This window comes from Frieseomelitta varia, unplaced genomic scaffold (genome assembly GCF_011392965.1).
Source record: "Frieseomelitta varia isolate USP_RPSP 00005682 unplaced genomic scaffold, Fvar_1.2 scaffold_13, whole genome shotgun sequence".
NCBI classification, from domain to species: Eukaryota; Metazoa; Arthropoda; class Insecta; order Hymenoptera; family Apidae; genus Frieseomelitta; species Frieseomelitta varia.
The window spans coordinates 93,774-119,406 of record NW_025108972.1 but is presented as its reverse complement, the minus strand read 5'-3'; the positions used below and the strand labels follow the sequence as shown (position 1 = coordinate 119,406).

At 36.4% G+C, this 25,633-nt stretch overlaps 2 protein-coding genes across 2 annotated transcripts in view; one reads left to right on the top strand and one right to left on the bottom strand.

The window, feature by feature from the left end:
• The window catches only part of LOC122528708, a 52,776-nt gene extending 27,219 nt beyond the window's left edge, over positions 1-25,557 (bottom strand). Inside the window, exon 1 of the mRNA XM_043654118.1 lies at positions 23,116-25,557. Coding sequence (XP_043510053.1) covers positions 23,116-23,257 — 142 coding nt within the window. The 5' untranslated portion in view covers positions 23,258-25,557. The remainder of the gene's footprint in view (positions 1-23,115) is intronic.
• The window catches only part of LOC122528727 (fl(2)d-associated complex component-like), an 89,511-nt gene continuing 68,988 nt past the window's right edge, over positions 5,111-25,633 (top strand). Inside the window, exon 1 of the mRNA XM_043654161.1 lies at positions 5,111-5,240. The gene's annotated coding sequence lies outside the window, so the exon portion shown is untranslated. The remainder of the gene's footprint in view (positions 5,241-25,633) is intronic.

The window sequence follows — 25,633 nt, the reverse complement described above, 5'->3', positions numbered from 1 at the left end:
CGCGAGGGGAAAAAAAAAAAAAAAAAAGAAAAGAAAGGAAGAAAGAAAGAAAGAAAGAAGAATGCTTTTCTCCTGACGTACGTATACGTACGGGCGTGTGCGTGTACACAAATTGATCCCCGTAATCCACACTACACGGTACCCCTATAATTGTCACGTGACGAGTTGGTATGTCGCCAGCTGTTGCTTAAGTTTCACCCTGCCAGAGAATGAGCCACGTTTTGATGATTCGACAGGACAATGTCAGCCCTTTCGTCCCAACGTAGCCCGAGATCAAATAATTGTGCGCAAGTTTGTTTGGACTTGAAAGTGAAATCCTTCTAGAAACCTTTCGACGGAGAATTAATGCACGCCCACGGTGAATTTCTACGTAGTTTCTTTTTCGTGTTTTTTCCTCTCTCTCTCTCTCTCTCTAGAGGCGTTTTCTTAATAATTAGAATTAGTCATTTTCTAAATTTTCTAGTGAACGGTAAATCACTGCGGTGATTTTCTAGTTTCCTTTTCATCCTTCTCCTCTGTCAAATGTTCTTCTTTTTTTATTAATTAGAAAACTTTTATTAATAGAAGTAGCGATTTTCTAGTTATCTTCATTAATTAGGAAATAATGAAAGTAGTAGTCAGAGTCTTGGTAGATCTTAAGTTTGAAATTTTTCATGTAGGTTGAAGTACAGAGCTGCATCTCTAAGATGTGATCTTGAAGTGTCTCGTGTCTTTAGGTATTCTTTTTATCAATTAAGAAATTTTATTGAAACTTAAAGATTTTTATGGATATTTTTGAAATTTTTTACGATTTTGAATATTTCTTTATTTTATTTTAGAAATTTTTCTAATTTCTAAATCCAGAGTACAATTTGAAGCTTGTTGTGTGATTTAAAATATACCTCAACATCTTTAAAATGCAGTTCTTCGAGATTTTTCAACTTCAGACATTTTTTTTATAGCTTATTTTAATAATTTTCCAAATTCTTAAATCTAGAATACAGGGTTCTTGACTTTAAACTTTTCTCTATAATTTATTTCAATTATTTCTCACAAGCTCAGATATTTTTTAAATCTTGTTCTAGTAATTTTCAAAGTCTTTTCTTAAAAATTTCTAAAGTATTTTTTCAGGATTTTCTCTAAGTTCAGATATTCTTCCTTATTTTGTTACTTAAGTTTTACTCAAGTTTCGAGAGCCTCAGTCTCAAAATTGTTCACCTTAGCAATTTTCTTTATTCGACAGTTTCTCACATCTGATCCTCTGTCAAACCAACAAAGTGGCTAGCATCGGAAGTTCCATTCTGCTGGGCCGTTTCTTTTCGAGAACCAGAATTACGCGCATAACTGGTCTCCCTCTCTCGTTGAAAAATCTGTTGCACGATGCACGTGTGTGCTCGTATCACTCGTGTTACTGTTGCAGACACTGTTTGACGTCACCAACCAGGATGTCGGAGCGGATTTTGTGAGAATCTCTGACGAATCATCTCCGCAAGCTCGTCTCCATTCTTATCTGCTTCTTTGAAACTCGTAGAGAATAGCTATCTTTATTGAGCATGCCCAATTTGAACTCGTACTTTCGATAAGTCGACGTAGCAACGTGCTACTAGTACATGGAAGTGCGTTCAAAGTTCAACTGGTGGCCCGTTTAACGTAGGCTCGTTAGAGTTCAATGGAGTGTGCCAGGAAATCGTCTAGAACTTCCAGTCGCCATCGCCATTGACATAATTGTCCCCCTATCGATCACAGGGGGTCAAGCCTTTCAGAAACTCCAGGATTCTAATCAAAGCAACGTTGATTCTACGACCTTTTAATGATGAACAATTCTTTAATGATTAACTACGGCCATAGTGAAAGACGTTTTTATTGGATTGTTGCACACGAGGTAAACGTGTAAGATCTCTCAGAATTTAGTTACTAAAGTAATTATATAAAACTTGGGTCTAACGGAATGAAAGTTATTTAATTTTTTTATCATAATTAATTGTTCATCATTATATAGCACGAAATTTTAAATAATTGTAATAATACAAATTGTAATAATATGTATTGCTTGGTCTTTGATGGGTCAAAGTTCACCAAAAGATTTCAATTGTATCTAATAATTCGTAAAATTGTCTCGCAGCGCACTGAATCTGCTGAGACGATGTTTGACGAACGTTGCTTTTAAGAAATCCTGAAATTTATATTGCTAACAAAAATTGCTTCAATTGCTCCAAATATCTCCAAAGTGATACTGTGCTTCGAATATTTTACGTATTTTCACATATTGCTTGAAATTTCTAATAAATGCGTAAAAATTCACAGTCTGCTGATTGATATCATTTCCACGAAAGTGTGGACCTCGATCGTTTCATTCGCAACGGCCTGACATTATCAACGTTCCTGAATCTCACCCCTCATCCATGCTATAATAAAATGCTCCACCCCAACGAAGTCTCGAAAGACTTCGAAAGACGTTGAGTGCAGGGAGAGGGGGAGAGAAAAACTGAAATTCGAACGACGATTGAAAGTAGCAAGGAGCATGTAGCAAAAAAGACACCGGCCGTAGAGCGTTGCGACAAAACCAGGGGCGTAACGTGCAAAAGGAAAGCGGCATGCAATCGTGCAATCACATCGATCCAACGCGTTCAAGCCGGCAATTATTCCGCCACGGCTCCTGTAAGTTCGCCTGGATCCCTTCGAGCGTGTCCGTCCGACTAGAAACGCCAACTCGGCCAATCGCTCTTAATCGACGCTTCCTTCCACACGCATCGCTCCTTTTTCTTCTTCCTTTCTTTTCTGCTTTCCCCCTTTTTCTCCATCTACGCGCGATTAACTGGCGATTTTCTATCAGTTAAACCGTTACGCAAAGGATCGTGGAGGATCATTATATTTTTAAAGTATATCGATACTTATGTTGTATGAATACTATTTGTTGGAGATATTAACTCTCAAGAATTATGGCAATTTGTGTGAAGTTTCCAAAATTTAGGATATTTGATGTCCGTTTCGCATTATCGGGTTGAACATGTCGAAATTTTTATATCTAAATTTTTATGATTCTAAATGGTAGTTTCAGTGATGGCAGTTCGTAAAAATGGCAAATATCGTAAATTAAAATTTTTAATCTAACTTAATTGTAAATTGCGATATAACGGCCAGTTAAGAATTAAATTCGAATTTTTGGAAATTAGAGAAATAATAATGACTATTTTCCGTATTTTCGATTCGATAGTTCTTTTCAGCCATTCTAGGCTTAATCGAGAAATATCGAAACGATAATTCTGGAGAGTACTCGCAAGATTCACAGAAGTGAGATCGAACGTGTGTAGAATGTTGGGAAATCTAAGAAATCAGCAGGTTGCGAGTAAGTAACTTACGTACGTTGAGTTTCGATGATTCACGAGCTCTTTCTTTCTCTGTGTTGCGAGGAGAGATTACAAAGTGATAAAATGTTGGTGAAAGGCAGCGAGAGGCCGGGTAAAATCCGTGAAAAAGATAATCGAGGGACAGTATCCCGGAAAAATTGAGATAATGAACAAAATAATGACTGAGATTGTCATGGCGCAATTCGTACACTTTACGAAAGAGTTATTCCCACTTAAGTGAGTCGCATCTGTTCGTTCAAAGACAAAGACATATTTATGAAAAAACGAAAAAAAAACTAACGAGACGAAAATTTAAAAATTTAGAAAATGATCATCTCTCGGATGGTGGATTTTGTACTTACAAATGGCGAATGGATTGGATCAGATTCTACAACTGTGTTTTATTTCGTTACGTACCTGCAAGCAAATTTTTATATCTATTAGATATTTGAAAATTATTCTCGTATATAACAACTGAGGAGATAAATATGTTTATCGTATCTTATTTTATTACGATTATTCTTCTGTACTCAAATCTCTGTCACCGTCGTCCAATCGTTGAAAGATTGTTAAACGGATAAACAAAATGAACGAAATTCAGGAAAATACGATTATTATTCTGTCTTGAAACGATTCAATTTCGTCGTGTGGAGATTGAAGAAACTGTTAAAGAATAAATACGCGCGTAAAATCGTCCGGAAAAACACTTCAACCTCTCTATACTCTGTCAAATATTACGTACGAAAGGAAATCGTAGAATGAGAGTATAAAGAATCTGGAGGATATGTATGTACGTAGGAGCTAGACTGAGAGGATAAAGGAAGCGGGCTACGCGGAAAAGAAGGCGCTACGCTCGTGCGCGTAACGCGCAGGAATTACAAGGCTTGCTGATATCTTGCACGGTTTGTTCGTGTAGTCGTTCCACTTTATCTTTCAACATAGCGGAATGCCCGGCTAGTTAACCCACAAAAAGTATAGCGGTGGATTCGAGGTGCGCGCAGCCTTGCTGAAATAACGAGCACGTGCAACACTTCTCTCGGTATAGGGACGAACGAATCATGAATGGAAACAAAAGAGAACGAGCATTCTGAGATCGTCTTGCAGTTCCATGTTCCTTGTGCATCGGTCAGTCTGCCATTAATCATAGAAAACGGACTTATTAACGCGGTGTTGTTATTAGTTGGCCAGCAATCTAATTGCTTCTCGTTTGTTCCAGTCTCGAGGAATTCCCCGTGACACGGTCTGTCGCGCTTATGAGCGAAAATCCACTTTAGAATTGCCAATTTGTACGCGGCTATTGAGGCCAAAATTATATTTGAAATTCAGCAGCTGAATCGTTTCGAGCAGGGTAGAGCAATGTTGTTGAAACGAGAAAGATTTTGAATTGGAGTTTGATCGGAAGATTGCGAGCCGTCTGAAAGAGAAGCCGTTTGAAAGGAAATTGGTTAACTCGTTACTGATGATCTGATAAGCAGCATCGCTGCATCGATTAATTAAATTGAAATGCATAGGAAAGTGACGATCTTTCTTTAAATTTGTTCGGGAATTTGCGATTATTTCAGTTGAAAACAAATTTATGAAAGCGAAGCTACTTTTTTGAATATTCATTACGTATCTATTATAAATACTGTGGAATTCATAATTCTAGCAGATAAAACTATTACAGCAAGATTGTTATTTTCTCGTTTTTGATATTTTGCTGAAATTTAAAGTATACAATATTTATTTTCTCCTTTTTTTTTTTATTGTTATCATGTTAAAATGATCTGTTTTTTATGTTCTGTGTTCCAGTTCACCTCCACGAGAACTGTCCTTGGGACCAGGTCAGAGTCGAAGAGTATCGATCAAACGGAAGAAAACGATATCACTGCGAGTTCCTGTATCGCTGTATCTGTCGCCACGGTAACCGCAAACGTATGTACTCGGCTATTCTCTAATCATCTTTCCATCGTCGCGGATTAGCACAAATGACTCGAGAAAAATAGAAATACGTACAAATTGCCCTCCATACTTGAGACGATTCAAGTATTTTATTACTTTCTGCGTAGCGTTTCGTTCTTTTCATTTCACGCGAGTTAACTGCCGCGCGAAATTTATACGTTTCGAATAAAAATGAGAGAGAACACACACGAACTCTTTCGATCATCGTAAAATCACGTTTCTAGATATAGAACGTAGCATTATCTTAACAGGGACTATGAATTGCGTGTTTTGATCCTAACAGCCAATTCTGTAAACGAGATTCTTTTCGAATTCCTACCGACGTAAGATCGTATAATGTAGCATCACGACGGTCGGAGTAATAAAATAAAGTAGAAGTAAGACAGGTTAGTAAGAGTAGCCAGAGTAATAAAATAAAGCAGTAACAGCGAAGGCAATAAAACGAAGTAGCAACAAAGTACTAAAATAAAGTAGTAACGGTCGAATGGCATAAAATAGCAACGAGACTAGGGAGAATTCGGTTCCGAAATGGTCTCGAAAGTTCAAAGAGGCAATATCATCGGTGTGGAAAGGAATAGCAGTGGGAGGGGGAGGGGGGAGCATAGATACGAAGACGTCACGAGGCGCCCCCCATAAGAGACCAGTGGGTCACAGTAAACGGTGCAACGCCCTGACCTGTCTCTGTCTTCCTTTCTCCACGACGTCCACACACTTTTATGTAATACGTGTAACGCGTATACTTTTTCTCCTTACGATCTTTGCCATCCCTTCCAATTCATCATCTCCAGTCTCAAAGTCTTCCTCGAACCGCAACCAGTCTTTCTTCTGGTCTTCTCTTTCGATATCCTCTCTTCAGTTCAGAAAGTGGACTGCGATATATTTCTGACGGATTAAAATCGATCTGTATATTTGACGTTGATTCCTTCTTTATTAATTCTTCATTCCACGGTAGCAGAAATTGACTCTCCTCGTACAAATGAAATAAAACAAAGACGTTGATCCATCTTCCGTTCGTAATTTTGTTACTGAAGAGTTTGAAACTCCCAATTTTAGGTTTTATTTTATTTTGTTACTTCAAGTTTGCTGAAAGTTAGTTTGGTTTTTCTTCAAACTTGTGAAACTTACGAATTTAATTTAAAAGAGAATAGAGGTATATAGTTAGATTAGTGATACGTAATTAGTCTACTACAAGTCACTATATTGCTTGTTATTTATTTGTATGTTATATAGTTACGTGGTTCGCTTACAACTAGTGTCAGTGACAATTTTAAGGAATTTCCACGAGGAATTTTTCCTACGTCAATTCCCTGATTCCCTTTCCTCTCTGTCAATCGGTTTATCTGTGACGCACGAGCAATGGACAAGAAGAAAAAGAAAGAAAGAAGTCCATTTTCTGTCCACGCATTATTCCCATCAGCTGAGAGGCCAAATTAACGCACACGAAAATTCCACATCGCTCGCCGCATCTCGTTAGCTTCGACCGTTTCGTTCCCGTTATCGCGTCTGCTCTATCATTATTGAACTAACGCCCCGCTATGCAAGATGTTTCCCATTCTACATAGTTGGCTCAATCTTGATGAAGTACAGTCAGCTTGGGTAGAAGACACGAGACAGCTGAAATTCCTCGAGGAAGTTGATTGATTGCGAATCTGATTAATCAAAACGCGTCTTTCCTCTTCGTTTTATTTACGAATGATTCCCTGATCAGCGAAATTTCAGAGTAGTTACAATTAGATTGAATATATTAAGGGGCCAATGTTAGAAACTGATAATTCACACATTTTCTTTTTTTTTTTTTCTTTAAGAAGTTACATTTTAGAGAGAATTTTATATTTATGTTTCTTTAAAGTTTTAGAGTATTGCATTTGTGTAATATTTTTTTTTTTTTGCATCTAGGTTTTCATATTGAATAAATTATATACTCGAGTGAATCTAAATCTTTTGAATGCTGAAGATTAAATTGAAACATTTTCGTGTCTCGTCAAGTTCAGAAAAAAATGGCAACTATAATCTCAAATAAAATTTATTCTTAAAGTCTTCTAATTCACGACAATGACTCCTTTTATTTTTTGAGATATTAAATTAATATTTAATTTAATTAAAATATTAATATTAATTAAAAACTTGATACAAAATGAAGTTTGTATCTGAGACTCTTGTGCAATAAGAATATAATACAATGAGAATCTTGCAACAAAGAGTAACGCAAGTTCAATAACGTCGCGTTCGTACAATTTTCGCGCATTAGTCCGCAGCGTAGTCCTTAATAGGTTAAAACCAGCTGGCACAAAGAAATTAATGGATATTAACCATGCTATCGTGTCCAGAGGTCTGACGTGGTACAGTCCACTTGGCAATTTCGCGTTTTTTCCACAGCTGAGAAGAAAGTTTTTCCACCGAATTAACACGAACGATTCGAACGCAATGAAGCATTGGCTATTGGGTGAGAAAGTTTAAAAAGTCGCCTTCGGAACGAAAGAAACTGCGGAAAGAAATTAATGGACATAGAGACTTTGCTCGATAGAGTACACCCAGCTTGAACAAATGATCGTTCTTCAGTTCTTTCTGCGTAGTTCAAGCTTGATAAGAAGGGGGATTTATTCTTTAAATTGCAAATAGAGTAATCAGATATTGTTTCGAGACTAAATATGACCGAGAATATTGGGAATAATTGAGTTCATTTCTCATTCATTTAAGAATGATTAAATTCAGTACTTGAATTAGTTCGGATAAAGGATATTCTGGTCTGTCGTTGTAAAAAGAAATTAGCCGAGGTACCTATTTAAATTAAGAGGATTTAATTAAATTAAAGGATATAAGGAGTCTGGTATTTTTCTGAGAAAAGACGATCGACAATATCGAGTTTATGTATAATTAAACGCAGTGGAACTTCCAATATTCAGATTAACGAGCAGATATAGTATAGTATAGTTTAAACAATGTAATCGCCTTACGAATAATCAAATGCAGTGAAACTTTCAATATCCAAATTTGAAGAGAGATGGTTGTTCAAGTAAAGAAACACTGGTTTTTTGCATTTTTGTGTTTCATGCATTATAGAGAAAATAGTTATCCATCTGTTCGAAGTGTTTCAAGATTCTGCAAATAACACGTGTAATTACGTATAGCTATTTTTTGAGATTACTAGAGCATAAATGCATATATGGAACTCTGCAAGGTAATTTTTGATAAGTTTAGGATCGTATTCGAATAGAAGGTCGCGTTTCGATAGTAGAACGGATAAGTAATAGAATATAAACGAATAACAAAACATTTAGATAACAAAGCGTTTGGATAATATTTGAAGAATAGAATGTTTCTACAAAAATAAATTTAAATATCAGAGTGATAATAGAATATTTTAATGATAAAGCACTTGAATAGTAACTCTCCAAATAACGAAACTTTCACTATACGATCATTATTAAAATGAACATTATATTTTAACAAATATTATTCGTGTACACAAAACGTGTAATTATATAAATAAAATATACAACAATTTTTCAAATATTTATAAAATCTAATTTCATGTAGTCAAAATAGTCCAAAACTTCAAGAGAAGATATCCAAAAAAAAAAAGAAAAAAGAACGAGGAAAGTAGTTAAAGGTTAAACGTGCGACTGTTAATTTCATGATTAAAACATCAGCAGGAAATGCTAAAACCGAGGGATTTCAGCGAGATAGTTTTCTATTTAAACGCGTTGCTGCTTTCTCTTTCTGTCGGGGCCATCGTTCGTCGCGACGCGAGCAAGACCTTTCTTCTCTCTCTCTCTCTCTCTCTCTTTCTCTCTTTCTTTCTCTCGTTTATTCTGTCGTCTCTTTACTGCGAGACGACTCGACGACAGACGCGCGAGGGCGTCTAATTACACCCACTTGAGACGTTAATTAATTCGTGGACCGGAGAAACACATGCACCGGCAAAAAATCATGCGGATGCCGACGTCTTAGCGGAGAAAAGCCGCGTATATCGGAAAAAGTTTGTCTGGATACTGCAAGAAAGGGAATGACACCTTCCAGGCGAAAGTTATTTTCGTTCGTGACCAATGAAGCAGAAATTACTCGAATATTATGTTCTAATTTCTGCACTAATTTATAGGAATTTATAGGATTAAGGTTACACTTGCTAAACTATATTGTAAAATTAGAAATCTTAAAAGTTGAATATCATGTATTTATTTCATCATAAAGTTAAAGTCTGTCCGATGAATGAACGAAGAACTTTTACGAGTATTTTTTCTTTTTTTAACGTTGTTTCGGAGTTACATTTATATGTAGGTAACGAACATTTCGCCAATAAATTGTACAAAAATATACAGGATACAAGTGTCCAAAATATTCAAAACAAGTTCCCGTTTTTTAAATTATGCGCATGAAGAATCGTAAAATTACCAATGAAAGGTTTGTTGCAACTGCGCAAGCGACGTGACAATGATACTTGAAAATTTATTCATTTATTAATTTCGTATCGATATTCAGGATCAACAATTTTTACAAATAACATGAATATTTTTATCACTATATATTAGGAATCCTACTATTTTCTAGCCAGCCTGTACATTACTGCATATAATACAATATTCTGGCACAATTATTAGAATTCAACTGTTACGGGATAAAATTCACTAGGTCTTTCCACTTCACAGCTAATTAGATTTCCATTTTCTACTTCCCAGTTATTACATTCATTCCTCCATAAAAGTCATGCTACTACGGACGATATTACTCTTGCTTCCTCGTTTCTGTTTCCTTTTGCTGGTACAATTTCTCCCCTCCTCCTCCCCCTTCCCGGCGAATTATGTATTTCATTTCCTGGAATTTCATTTCGTACATGGCTCTGACAGTTGAACAAAGTCTCATCGTTTCGCGTTGCCTCGAATATTTTTGCTTCATGCAAATCATTTTTTAGAAAGTCCGACAACGTCGCGCCCAAGAGTTTCCTCCAAGCAAAATTGATCGCGGTAAAATACGATATCCAAGCCGGTTGGAGTTAAAAATCGCGGCTGGTGAAATTCAGCCATCCTACATAGTCGGCTTCAACGGAATTAACGAGCTTTCCGATTCTTCTTCGCCTACATCGCCTCGATTCCGAATAGAAATTTTTTGCTACGAATTGAACAACACCATAGCGTCTTGATATTTATCAGCCGACTGACCAAGCGAGCATTAAATAATACATTAAACGTTGCTAATAAATTCTAGTAAAAACTAAATAGTAAAGAACAAGAAGAAGGATGGCACGTGGAAACGTTGTTCGTAACTACCGTACATCACGAATGAAATTTTATTGACTCCAGAACAATTAGTTTCACTGAAATGTAAAACTTCTATCGGAGGAATCAAGATAAAAAGAATATTGAAAAAATTCATATATTTCATCTCTGAAACAGCTGTAAAATCGTTGTTATTAATTTACAAATCGATCATTTCGAACAGGCTCTAACAGAACCTTGTATTAATACATTATTTACGCTGAATTTAAATTAGAAATTAGTTCCACTCGCCGGATATCATAACGAGTACTCTGCCTCGGGTTATTTTATGCATTTTTCCGTGTCTTGCGCATTCTTTACATTTTTTATATTTCCCAGAAAAGCATGAATTCGTTTACGCATTGATTCGTTAAGTCTCGTAATTGCGCAAAGATCAAAAAGCCAGACGGAAGCATCGCGGATATTTTGTGTCGAATTCCTTCGACGAATTCAGCCTGGTTAACACGCGATGGTAATCCGCGGTTTTATCGAACACGTTGGCAAATGGTGGAGAACTAGTTGCTCAATTCCTTGCAGCAACTTCAATTCAGATAAGATCGGGTGATATCAATGCAGACACGGATCCTCTTGCTCACGACTGAATTAATATTAATAGAGAAATTTGATAAATTGCAAGTTGGAAGTCAGCGGCGTTGATAAATTCTCTTGAGCAATGTTAACAACCGCGACGAGTATTAATAATGTGAGAATAATTTGGAAATGAACAGAAAGTTAGTAAAATAAGACGTGACACTTTTAAAAAGTGGCAAATCACATAAATTTCCTTATTTCACAAATTTCTCTTGTAGTATCTTTGCTATTTATTATTTATCCTGTGATATTATTATTTTAATATTTTATTCCATCTCACGTAAAACTACAAACTTGCCAATTATTTCACTCAATTGCGGAAAAGGAGAGAAGAAAGAAATTAACAATGAGAGAATCTCTGTACTTTCAGTTTGAATTTTTTTCTCGAGAAACTTCCAGCTTGTTGACGTAATCTATAAAATTTCATTGAATTCTATCGAATTCGTCAGTACACCGACGTAATTCTAAAATTACGCAAGAAAAAAGGAAAAAGAAATCAGAGAATGAAAGTGACGGAACGGTCTTAAACTTAGCAAAAATGTAGCAGGCTGTATTGAAAATACGAGTTGAAAGTTAGAACTCTTTGATAGAAAAATTATATCACATTCTAAATGTTATAGGAAGCATCTTAATTTCGAATTTTATGTTATATATTTTTTTTTCTACGCGTGCGTTTTATGCAATTGTTTTTGTTTCAAAATTTCCTAGAAACACGTGAAAATCAACGATCTAATAATAATTCGACTCGGGAGAGGTCTGCGCGATGAACGCGCGCACGATCACGCCGTGTGCCACGATCGTAGATCCTGGATCACGTATAGATCTAGCCGCACGACTCGCAGCGAGACATTTTCACAACCGCTTTTCCCTCGCAGGACTGGTTGCGAATCCGGGCGGCTGGAACCCGGTTCTACGCGATACAACCTCGTAGAAATCCGGCTTAAAGGGGTCGACGGAACAACTCGCCTGATATTATCAGGAGAAAATCGTTCGTCGACAAAAAAGTATCCGTCTGCGGTTTTAATGGAGGCATCTTCTGATTTATGTTTCGTACGAATGATAATGATAATGACGAGCTTCGGATTGTTTCTTGGAAAGTTCCTGTCGTTGATTTTCGAAATTCTTTTTATGAAAAGAAAAAGCGAGATGCATACTTGTTTTATCCTCGAGTAAATAATTGATAGTTTCTCTGAAAGTTCGTGGACTACAAAGGAAACTCTATCGTTGGAGAAAATCATTCGTCGAGAAGAAACTTTGATTTGACTTTTTCGTCAAACATCTACGTGGAGTGTTTCGAGTAAATAACACGATGAATTTTGAATTGTTTCTTGAACAGTTTATCACTGTTTTTTTTTTTTTTAAAGGAAGAATACTGTATTTTATATTTCATGGAAGAAAATCATTCGCTGATACGAATTGAAGATAAGATTAGTGGAAGAGTTATTCAAATTTTTCATCGAAACGTAAAATTTTTATTTATTTCGTTGGCCAACGTTAAATTTTCCTTTTTAACTGAAACATTTGAAACATTACAGAACGCATGATACGATACAACATTTTCACTGAATTCTAAAAAAAGAAATTAATCAATCGACGCACGCGAAAATATATTGAAAAAACAAAATCATACACACGAAAAGAAAGTCATCAGCTGTGAAACGTGTAAATGATATAGTCGCATGACAAATATATTTATCGAGAAGAAAGAAAATCCGTGCAACAAGAGACTTTATAGATAGACGCTGCGATAGATAGCTAATCTTGATTTGCTTTTAATGTAGAAGCTTCGGTTTTAAGCGTGCGATTCGAACTAGCCAGTTCGTGAATGTTTTTGCAAAGGCTCATCAACGAAGGAAACATGGTCCAGCGAGGCGTTTGTTGAACGTTGAATAATTCCGGATGCTTTATCATCCGAGGCTGTGATAAGAAGCAACGAGATAATGTGCAGTTCTGCGTATAGCCGCCGGCTTCTCATTGTGCTACTATTTCTGTTCGAGATCGCGTATATGTAAGTGGCTCTTCCCCGCTCCAACGAGCTTGACTTATGTAAAATCCGTTTAGATTAGCCTCGTCGCAAATAATATACTGTTTTGACGGATTGCTCGTTTCTGAGTATGCTGTTTGCATGTTCGATCAACATAATTATCCAATTTCCTATTTTCCCTCTTTCTTATTTTTATTTTCGTAGGAAAAATTAATCGGGTAGCAAATTCTACAAATAAGAAAAGCAATATATAGACCTTTAAAATGATTTTTATCGAACTAGAAATTTTTCTCTTAGATCAGTAATAATGATTTTCAATAGTTCTTCAAATAAAAAATTACCAGACACTCGGGCAGAATTTTTCATGTTTACATTATTAGAATTTTTTAATTCTTTATATCTCAAGTGAAGATTTGTAATTTTAATCTAAACGTTAATACGTTCCCCCAATTTCTTAAATTTCTCTTCTATTTTGATTCAAAAACACTATTACGATTTTTACTAAAGAGGAAGTCTTTAAAAGTAGAAAAGATGGTAGAGTAAATTAAATTATTTTATTTATTTTAAATCAATTCAGGCTATTGTTCTTGTATTGTTCCAAAATCATTTCTCATTTAAAAAATTCATACGCTCAAATGTTACTCGTTCTGTCATATCCAATTTACGACTATATCGCGATGATTTTTCCCGTAACGAAGGAATGTAGAGTGATTCAAAGACTCGAAAAAACGATCGATACAGTGCCTCATTCGAAAATGTTAAGTCGTGACCAGGTGCAACTTCGGTGCGATCACGAACTCTAGAATTAGAAAGTGAATATTATTAAATCCTCTCCTCGGTTAATTGTGATATCGATCACTACAAGAAGAAAGAAGAAAAGAAAAGAAAAGAAAAAAATAAGAACAACCAGGTCCAGTTTTCACCGGAACGATTCCTCAGCTCCTCGACACGATCCACGATCGATTTGCGATCTATATAGAACGAATGGCTACTAGTCGAACAGCATTTCTCCGAAGAAACGAATATTTCTCTCTTTGTTACCGTGTTGTTTGCGCGAAAAATCGCGGAAGCTGTCAGCTGTTGGTTGTAGGGCTCGATTAATTGTTGAATCTTTATCGAATGATCGACGATCAACGAAAATGAGCACTTGCAACCTCGCTAAGCTCGGTAACCGAAGGAGATCAACTTCGCCACACCTGCTATTTTAATTATTCTCCTGTAACTGGAACGCTCTTCCGATCTATCTGATACATTAATATTAATGAAGCTGAGGCGAGGGAAGGATTTACAGTACTTTGCTCGAGGATGAACGATATCAAATCAGAGGAAAAAATCTGACAATGTACTTTGGCAAGTAGACCGTGGATTTTTACGTTTATTTAAAAAATGTGAAATGTTACAGAATATATACAATATACGTAAATCATTCGAAGTGAGTTTGAATTTTTGGATTTTGTTTCGTTAGTTTATAAAAAAAAAGGACTACAATTATAGAAAAAATTTTTATTTTTGATTTCATATAAATTTAGATATATTTTTATGTACAAAACAATCTTCAGTTTAATTTTACTTAGTAAAGATTGATGAGAATTTTACTTTGGATATTTCATGTAATACCCTGTAGTGTTAAAAAGATCGAGTTTGAAAAAAAAATGAAAAAAGGAACAGTGGAATGTTAATTTATCGTTTCATTAATATTCATTGAACCGGCTTAACGTGAAGTGAAATTTTTATAAATTTTATTGTTCGATTTTGCATAAAGAAATTTGTAATTTCCAGTATATACTAATGCAAATTCTTCCGTATTGCATCTTATATCTTGTAAAAGAATCAAAATTTTTAAGTTAGTCTAAAACGAATAAACTTCAAAGATTCTTTGAAAAAGATTAACATTCAAGATTTTGTTAATCTCGAATGTTAGAAATAAACTGATTTAAGCGGATGAATTTTTTTTAAAAATAGTATTCGCGTAACTTGGGGATATTCGTGGTGTCTGAAGTATTTCTAAAAGTAATCGGGCATCATTCTCTTCTCTTTAGGCGAACTCCGAAGCAGATGAAAGTGAATTATTGAAATCGCCCACCGTAGCGGCGCCCACGTTCCTTTGGAACACCTGTTTACCTACGAATAACGCAGCAAGAGGAATCGTTCTACTTCCTTTGCCCCCGTTTCCCTCGACTTTACAAACATTTTTAATCAGCATCGCGCGTTTAAGCCCCGTTCACACGATTTGACTCGGATATCTTCACACTTTCTAATATTTAGCAAAAAAATTTCAAATTGTACCATTTTATTCAATCATCTATTGCGCAAATGTGAATTTTTCGCACTGGTTGGCTTGAATATAACGCTACACTTCGTGCGATTTATTATTTACGCGATGTGATATATTTAAGGAAAGTATTTGTCCAACATTTTATGGTAGTTTTAATTTATTAAGAGGTCTTTTTTAACTTTGACAAAATTTTTCAATTCAAAATATCTAGTAATCGAGTTTCTGAACTTTAACTTTAATATTTGCATTTCTTTAGATTGGAGATATAAAATTTGATCGAAAGTAACCGAAAGAATGCCGTAGGGTTAAATTAAAAAAAGAAATTAAATTAAAAGAGATATTCCATATTATCATAAATATTATAAATATTAAAAATTCTTACTATCTTAAAGAATTGTTTGCTGAAATACAGACATTGCAATTGAGAGTGTAAAATAAAATACCAGGACGAATAATTAATTTAAACTTTGCATTATTGAATAAATCAATCCAAGTTTAGTCTTATTGCTTCTCCGAGAGAACGTGTGTTCGATTACGCACAATGAGGAGCGCTCTGCAACGATACACAGAGAGAGAAGCTCGAATGGTAAATGGCACGACCGGGTCGACCATTTGAATCCCGAATACGTGTAAAAGAAGACGGTCGAGCATTTAGTGAAAGGCAGAACGCGCGCGTCTTTCGTGGCCGAGATTCGATTCGATCGACGAACCTAAGTCACCGTGTCGTTCCTCGCGACTTGCAGTCGATCCTCTTCGCACCGTTCGCCGTGTCATTTGCACGATTACCCCCATATCCTTATTATTTACGCTCACGCTCGTTTATACCGTGACTAGAAGTGTTTGCACGTTATTTTACTCCATTGTTCTATCGTTGCTTTTATATATCGTTTAATTAGAACTGAGTTTTATAGCATCTGGCGGTGTTCACACATCAAGGAACTTGTTAAAAGGATATTTCGTTATGTCAAATGATAGATAATAATATTGAGATTTATTAAATAATAAGAAACGATTATTATTAGTAATAATTAATTTTAAATAATAAATTTAAACAGTAAGAGAAAGGTTCGCAGTTAAGATTTTATTAAGAAAATTGCGGGGCTCGTAAGAAGAACAACCCTGGTCAATTTTCTTGATTTTTTTTTTTTTTTTTTTTTATATGAGAATTAGAGAATTTACAATAATTTACAAAAAAATTATCTGTATTTTTACGTATCGTCGAATGTAAATTAACTGATTCCGTAGAAACAACGTTTATCAAGATTATTATCACAGTTATATGATTTAATTAAAAGTTCTTCCGCGATGTGTAATGTCTCATACTCATAACTTTTTTATACGTACATCTGTACATTTTGATATATCAGCATTATTTTTATGAAAAAAATTTCAATTTTTCTGAAATATGAAAAAATTGAAATACATCGAACGCGAATTAAAAAGATGTTACAAAGTTCTTTTATTTTCCCAGAGAGAGACAAAGATTCGTTCGTGCTGTTATTAATTCTTCGTTCGGATAATAGGAAATGTTTAAAAAGAATATACGATCGTTGGCTGTCTAAAGAGACTAGCCAGTGTTCAAAGAGTTTCACGTTCAATAAAGATCCTCCGTTTTCCCTCGACGAGGACAGCTTAAGGAATTAATTCCCTGTAAACGTATCTCAGCCGGGACAAACTTCTCACAGGAGGTTAGAATTAAGTTGGTGAAAAGAACTCGCGGACATTCGAAGAAACTCGGCGAATAGACATTGAACATTATCTCCGTGTATACATCTTAATCTCCGGTCGTAGCGGGTTTTCGTCAATGGCACTTGTGAACCGTGCTTAATTCGACGCTGTGACCTAAATTTCAATGGCGTGCACAAACTGGCGTCCTCGCGACGCAACGGGAATCATGATACAGAATACTATACTCGAAAATACCAATTCTGGTTACGTCCGATGATATATTTCAGTGTTCCTTTCGAGACATGGGATACCTGAGAAGAATTACTCCGTCAAGATTTTTTTAAACGTAGATACACGTAATAATAAAGTATATTAAATTTAGAAAAATTTGAGGGGAGAATTAATGTGTCGGTTTTCTAAGGCAAAGGACTTTTATTACAAAGAATTATTTTAATTATTGAACTTAAGATTAGGGAGTTTTGAATTTACGATTGACAGAAAGAATTATTTATCAATTTTTTCAGACGAAGGATACTCGAGAAGAATTATTAAGAAGAAAGATTTCTGTGGCAATAGATACGTGTATTTTTAAAGCATTAAATTTTGAGAAATTTCGAATTTAGTGTTGATAGATAGAATAATGTGACGATTTTTTGAGACAGAAAGGATATTTAGGAAGAATTATTTCGTTGATTTCTGTAACAGTAAAAGAATCTGGAATTTTACCTATCGAATTCGAGGTCGATGTGAAAAAAGAACAATTCTTAGTTCATTGAATAATATATTGTAGATTTCTTCGAGACAAAGGATACTTAACCCTGGAATAATATAACAGAGTAGTGCATTTCCCAGTCACTTTTGTTTTAGCTATATATAAGAGTCTTTGTTATTTGTATTAAGCGAGTAAAGTTACTCGATCATTTAAACTCTGCGTATTCAATTTCCAATTATTTATTATTTTGCTCTGTTTCACTTGCTTTCATAGTTTCTCAGATTACATATAGTAGAATTAACTTTTAGCTAAGAATTGCAATAATCTTAATTCTAGAATTTTTTATTTAATGCAAAATTAGATTAAATATCCTAAACTTTAATTATCTCACACATCCATCTATGACCCAACGATATTGTTTCAGAATTAAAATACAAAATTTGAAATCCAGCGTTTGGAAACAGAAATTTCGCGTGATAAAATAACTCAGAAGATCGAGGATGCGTCAGTTATAATGAAATTCGTAAAGCATCAAACATCTCTGAACAGGAAGAAATTACATGAGTCACGAGGATGCACAAGACTAGAATTAAATTCCTCTTTAATTAAACACTGCGTTGGTACAGTGGGACGACTAAAACGAATAAAAATTTACTAGATTTATCAGAGACATAAGTCTTTTAATAATTACACTTCATATGTGTGTAATTCTGTGCATTTTTACATCTTTAAACTTTCCATAAACACATAAACATCCATCGATTATGACAAAAGTCAAACAGTTGCAACTGATAAAAATTAAAGAAAAAAATTAAAAGAAAAGAAGACAGCCATGAAACTGATGGGACATGAAGGAACAAACAGCTTCGCCTTTCAAATTATACAAATTGAGAAGAAGTTGAACCATCATCCTAAAGAATGCTCGTACACGTAATGAAATCGCAAAAATTCGAGGAGATCCGTCGCGATTCTCTTGTCAGCGCGCGCGTTATTGTCGCGAGGTCGTGTCATTGAGTCGCAAATTTACTTCACCTCGGTCGGATATTCCGATGAGCGACAATTTATTTACGGCAAGGCGACAGGCCAGTCGCTTGAAGAAAAAAAGAAAACGGAAAAGAAAAAGAAAAAAATATAAAAATCTGTAGATCCTGTTTCCCAGCTCAGCACACGCGGGCCTCGAAGTGTGAAACGTGTGTCACCATTTGCGGACACTCGTTCGAATCCCGTGGGGGTTCTTTAAGGGGCTCCATTGGCTATTTACAAGAACAGCGAGCCCCTCTCTACACCACAAAGAACGCTCCTTTATGCGTGGACTCGCGTTTCGCGAAAAATCCTCCAAGAAGGGGAACGTCCGAGAGGAACTCGAAAGTGTTTCGAAAAATGAAACAAGGGATCCCCGTCGTCTCCCCTTCGTGTAACACACCATAATATACACACCGGGCATCGTTCGAAGCTAGTCGACTTGAAAATTCAACGAGAATCTGGAAGATTAGCGCAACACACTTCCCCAATTTCTTAGATTCGAGTGCGAAGGAACTTTCCCCGCGATTAACTCGGTTTCTGCACGATTGATCGCCAAATTTGTTGCGTCGATCTCGTGTCTGGGGGAAAATCGGGGCTATTGCGACAAGTATTCCCCATGAAAGTCTAAACTGAAATTTCTATCGACCGTATTTTTTCTTATCGTTCGCTAGTAGTGGCGTTGAAAGTTGAAAAAGTTTGAATTCAATTGGAGGAGTATGTAGCTAATTATAGTTATTGTTGAAACAAGTAGAACTTTTTAATAGACATTAATAAGATGTCACAAGTTTTTAGTGTATAAAAATTTAAATTACAATGAAACATGAGATGCACAAGAGATGATCCTATTAAAATTAATGTGATGTCTAAGTAAATAATGCAGTATGCATAAACTTCTGAAATTTATGTTGATTTTAATGTCATTACTTTAAGCATAAACATATTATGTTGAAGTCTCATTTGTATATATAATACACATTGTAGCAAATGCAATTTCAAAGCTATACACGTAACCAAATATTCTCTAACATTACATTTAAATTATAACAAATATAAAGTATTAATTATATGAATAAATATACATTTATATATTTATACTCCACAATAAAATTACGAATTATGAAATACAAAATTATAACATGAAATTCAAAAATGCTCCATAATATGTATTTATTATAAAACTAATAAACTACATATGTACGTTTGGTCATAAATTAATCATACACTAAAAAAATTAATCTTACGCTAAGTAACAAAATTGCATTTGCTAATCGCAGTTTACAACACTTTTACAACAATTTTCGTTGACACATCGATGACAGTCTGGTACATATTTGTACACGTTTTATCTAATCTATGATATTCGATTTGAAACGTCGATTAGACGATTTAGTAGAACGATGCCTTGAAAGAAAAGAAATTTATCTAAGAGTAGCCGGGGAAAATTCCTATCGTAGTTATGAAAATAGAATCGCGCGAAAATTTGCTGCACGGTGTGGTTAATTGTAGACTGACAAGTGGAGTACCTAAATTCCATCGTTTGCGGCAGGTCAAGAAACAGTAAAACGAAAGCAGGTGATTCTATCAACGTATCCGTACTGGATACGTTTTCACGTTGCCAGACTGAATATCTCTACCTGCTTTTCCTCCCTCTACGCGCCTAATTATCAAACATCCTTTCTCTTCTAGTATAAAGTCTTCTTTTCAATTATTATTAAATCGTGGAAATGTTTGATATTTCATAGTAACTTTGAACAAGCATAATACTTTTTAACATTAAATTTGTACAATTTGCAAACTTCTCCCAATTAAGTATAAGTTTCTAAAAAAAACTCTTTAAAACCATTTTCGACAGTTTCTTGTTTCGTGAACGACGAATTTTTAGGGTTAGAATAATTGTGTCAAAACGATGATTGAAATAGAATAAAAGCAACGTACTCTATTACAAATGAAAGTCTATGTTTGAAATAGTACGTGAAATCGTAGATCTAAATTTCAAGCTTCAAACATTAGTATAACAGAACAGGACATTTCACACATTGCGACTTGATAAAATAATCAGATATTGATTCGCTTAATTTAATCACAGTGAAAGAGGGAAGATTTCATATCGTGACGATAGAAGGAAGATCTTTTTAATTAATATTTTTGGCGCGAATGACACGTGTAACAGAAACATGAAGTATAATAGAAAAAACACATCGAGGAACCCCGTTCACCGCCATTCCGTACTCGTTTTAACGCAACACAAAAGAAAAAAAAAAAAAAGAAAGAGAAAAAGAAACAAGAAAGAGAGAAGAAAAAAAAAGCGTATCACGAAATTCTTGCGGTCCCCCGGGCGACTAACGTGGTCGGCGATTTTTTCATCACGGAAACTCGCAATCTCTCACGATTCGATTGACAATTCGTGCTCCGTAATCCGGTATCTGGGCTACCGTGGTAACGGGATACTTTTACGCGGTTATCCACTCCGGGGGAACATGAAAACTGGCTGTCTAGTGTCGGCTTCCACCGAGCGCGAAGCTTCTCGTTCCTTTTTCTCCGCACACGAGTTCTACGATCCGAGGGATCGTAGCCCTGACACCGTCCACGATTTAATGTCAGGGTTGACGACACCCGAGGAAATTTCACCGTGAAAGTCTCACGCACGCTGCTCGCCGGGTTCAGCGACGGAATTTATGTGAATCATTAATCGTCGTGTAGCGATCGAGGTCGAACGAAATTCTGGAGACTCGTCGATTCTTCGGATTCTCTTTAATTCTTTTTTTTTTTTCTTTTTCCTTTTTAAATTCTCGAGCGTCCGAATTTTCGGAGAGGAGACGAATGTTTCAAATCCACAGTGCGCAGAAATATTTCCGCTTATAAATTTCTTCTAAAGCGACGAAATAGCTTTACACTCGTCGTTTGGAACGCGAAGTTTCACGATTTGAAATCGTGTGCGATATTTCTTGTGCCATTGTGCTCCAAAGAGTTAATACATCTCGTGTTCCATCGTTTTAAAATTCGAATTCAGAAACACTACATTGTCTAGCAAATTACATTTTATTCGAAATAAGTAAATATTCATGTACGAATCATCCAGCAATTATTTGTAATAGTATTAATGTAATTACTCGTAAACCAAATTTAAATGTTTAAACGAAAGTATTGAAGCTGTAGCGAAAGTAATGAATTTTCTATTCTTTTCTTTGTATATGCGAAATTATTAGAAAAATAATAGATTAACAAGAAACAAATTCGATGAAACAGAAATTGAATAATCACTGCGTATGAAATTCCATCCCCAATTACAAAAGTTCCCCCATCATGGAACAAACAATTTTTTCAAATCATTGTACGAACGTGCTTCTTCGTAATGATAAGTCGCTCTAATATTGCACTGAATCATTCCGATAAGTCATTAATCAAGAGAAGACGTAACACTCAGCCGCGTTTGTTTCGATATTTACGAAAGGTTTATCCAGAAAATAGATCCGAACTGGCAAAAACCCGCGCGTTTCACAGAACAGTTGAACGTTCACTTTCGTTCGAAATAAGCGCCTCGAGTTACGAGTCTGATAAGATTGATGTTGTAACAACACAGCCCAATGAATCATAACATCGATAATACGTAATGAGGATCAGAGACAGAGGAGGCCGGTGAATGGTGAGTTTACGTTCTCGCATATTCAGTCGATTGGTAAACAGTCGTTTCTAGACTAAGTAACGATAATTAGGGTCACATTCGAGCGAATTCAAATTCGAGCTGAAACACGCTTTCCTCGCACAGTTTTCAGTAATAAAACTTTCGATGAAATTTTCCGCAAGAGGAAGAGAAGGCTATTCGAAAGGAATAATTCTCGAAGGAAAAATCATTTATTGATGTTGCATTTCGATCTGAATTCAAGCAGTAAAGTTTTAAACGATAAGAATTCAACGATTGCTAAAAAGAATCGTCCTCCGAGGAAAAATCATTTATCGATACAGTTATAGAAATACGTGGTAAAGCTCCGGACGCGAAATTTTGAACGAAAAGAATTTTCGACGATTGCCAAAATAATTATTTTCAAGAGAAAGATCGCCTGCCACGTGGTGGCTTGCTCGATGTTATAATATTTATCGTGCTCGAGCCAATTCGAACTTGAACACCCTCACATTATTTAGGATCACGTTTAAACGAATTTGAAGTCAGATAGAAACACGTTCCTTCCGTCTTCCAGTAATAAAATTCCATTGAAAATTTCTAGTCGAAGGATTTCAACAATCACTCGGGAAACGATTATTCTCAAGGCGAAATTCGTTTATCGCTTCCTTGATGTTATCAATTAAACAAAACCTCTAGAAGCTTGATAAGATAAAGGGCCAACCTCTGATTTTCGTCTCCTGTGGGTCTAACGGTGGGAAACGTGGGTGGTTCTGTTGTCCCGGCTTCTTCAACAGAACACCCACGACCTGCGGCGGTGTCATCATCATCCTGACGAATCTTCTGTTTCGTTCTCCCCTTTCCATCAGTTTCGCCCTGTCATCGTTCACGGCGTCTTCGTTTCACCATTAATCCAAGATCAAGATAAGCAACCAACACACCAAACTTTCTTCTTCTTCTTCCTCCTTCTCCCTTTCGTTAATTAAAGAAATTATATCCCTTCGGTACTATCCGGACTCGTCAATTTTACGACATTCAAGCACTTTGTCGATTTTCTTTTTTTTTCTGCTCGCTGCTCGGTTAACGGTTCGATATCACTAGTTAAGCCTCGGTGTGAAATTGAAGAGCAAAAGAGGCCAACAGACGAAAAAGCAATAAGAAGCCGGGCGAGGAGGGACCTGTTAACACTTCACCGGTATTATTTAGACTCACAGTTGGAATCGATCGGAATTCAAGCAGAAGAGAGAAAGAGAGAGAGAGAGAGAGAGAGAGAGAGAGAGAGAGAGAGAGAGAGAGACAGGGATCTATCGATCGCTTATGCTTCCCGCTCTCTGCTCGATTGACGGTTCAACGTTGAATTAACCTCGCTCCGAAATTAAAGAGAAAATTACCGACACCGCCGATCACTCTTTCTTTCTTTTTTCTTCTTCTTTCCTTTTTCCCCACTCGCCACCGACGACTCGACTCGACTTGGATTAAGGCTTCTGCCTGAAATTAAAGAGCGACGGGGGCCAACGAACGAGCAGCTGCCGATTTCGTTCGGTTCGAACAGCTGTCTGTCGTTTTTATTGGCCAAGGCGACGTGTCACTTTAACAGAGAAACGAGGCGCCAGACTCCTTTTCCACTCTCTTTCGACGTTATCGCGCTATCTGCTTCTGGCGAGTCGCGCGAAGCCTCCGTTCAATTGCGTGATCAAACGTTGGAACGCGCTCTGATCCAATCGCTTGTTCACCAGGGTTTTTCGACTTGACGATAGCACTTGAAACTGGCTTCGTTCTCTTTCATTCAAACCTACGCCTCTATTGATAACGTTCCCCTCTCTTCCCGTTCTTTTGTCTTCGTCGATCGTATCACCTGTTGACAACGCGCGGTCATCAGTTCTCGCGACCGAGCGGAGCCTTCACGTCCGACGACAATGCCGTGATACACGCAGCCTGCAATTATTGCAGCCAGATAACAGCTTATCGAGCCGGCGGTTTCGCCTTCGAGTTAACGAGCGTCGTCGCGGTCAACTCTCTCTACGGATCGCTGGTTCGAGTTAATTTTGGAATCATCGACTGGTGAAGCTCGTTGTCTCTTGTTTGGTTGTTTTTTTCTTACTCCGGAAAATTCAATCTTGGGTAGACTTCAGGATCTTTGATCGTAGTCGTAGGTCGACTCGCCTAGGTGGATCGTAGATGTTTCGAGGAATTTAATTTCAGAAGCTTCGATATTCGTTTGTTGATTTTTCGATCAACTTTGACGGAAACTTCCGATTTAATTTTAGAATCTTTGACCCTGAGATTGGCCACTTTGGTTTGTCGATTGCTCGACAGGTTCCGTTCTAATTTTGCTTTAGCGTTTTCCTTTGCGAAACGTTTTGACTTTGGTTTGAATTTAGTCGCAGTTTGATTTCAGCAGCCTCAGTGGTAAAGTGGCCTAAAATTACGATTTAATCGTCCAGAGTGTTCAATTTTAATTCCTCGTCGACTTCCTTGGTTCGCTTATTTTTCAATAGAGAGGAACTCTAATTACAGTTTAATTCGGGAGTCTTCGATTTTAATTACTTCTCCTCGGACGTTTCAGCAACGGAGAAATAACTTAATTACGATTTAATTCTCGGATCTCCAATTTTATTTCGACGTCGAACTCCACTGATCGTTGATTTTTAATTCCAGAGAACTTGATTCCAATTTAACACGAATTTCCCAATTATAGAAAAAACTTCAGTTACAGAACGCAATTACAGAATCTTCAGTTTCACTTTGTCGTCGACTCTCTCAGAGCCAATCTTCCACTTTCAATTCAAATCTCCGAGTGTTCGATTTTATCAAAATTTCAATTGTACACTTTGTTATTAATACATCTAATAACTCCTTCCTGTGTTTCGTTTCACAACACTCGATGTTTCTCGCTTGACAACCAGTTACGCTACGTTTACACCGAATCGAGGCTCGCGATTTTCATCCTCTCCACGTAGTTTCAAAACTGTGAGAGACGAAGTGTTCGAAGACGGTTCGATTAGTCTCGATTTTCTCGACGAGTTTCCCCCCCAACCCCCCGGCTTTGTCAATTATCGTTCGCGAGCCAGGAGACCGTTTAATTAACGCGTCGATGAGGAGAACGCGAGCACATTCGGTTGCAATAGCAACGTGAAAACGATCGCTGCCGATCCAGCATGGCGCGCGCACGACCAACGACTAAATAGACGGTCGAGTGCATCGAGCTCGACCGCCTCGTGTTCCCCTTCCACCTCAACGTG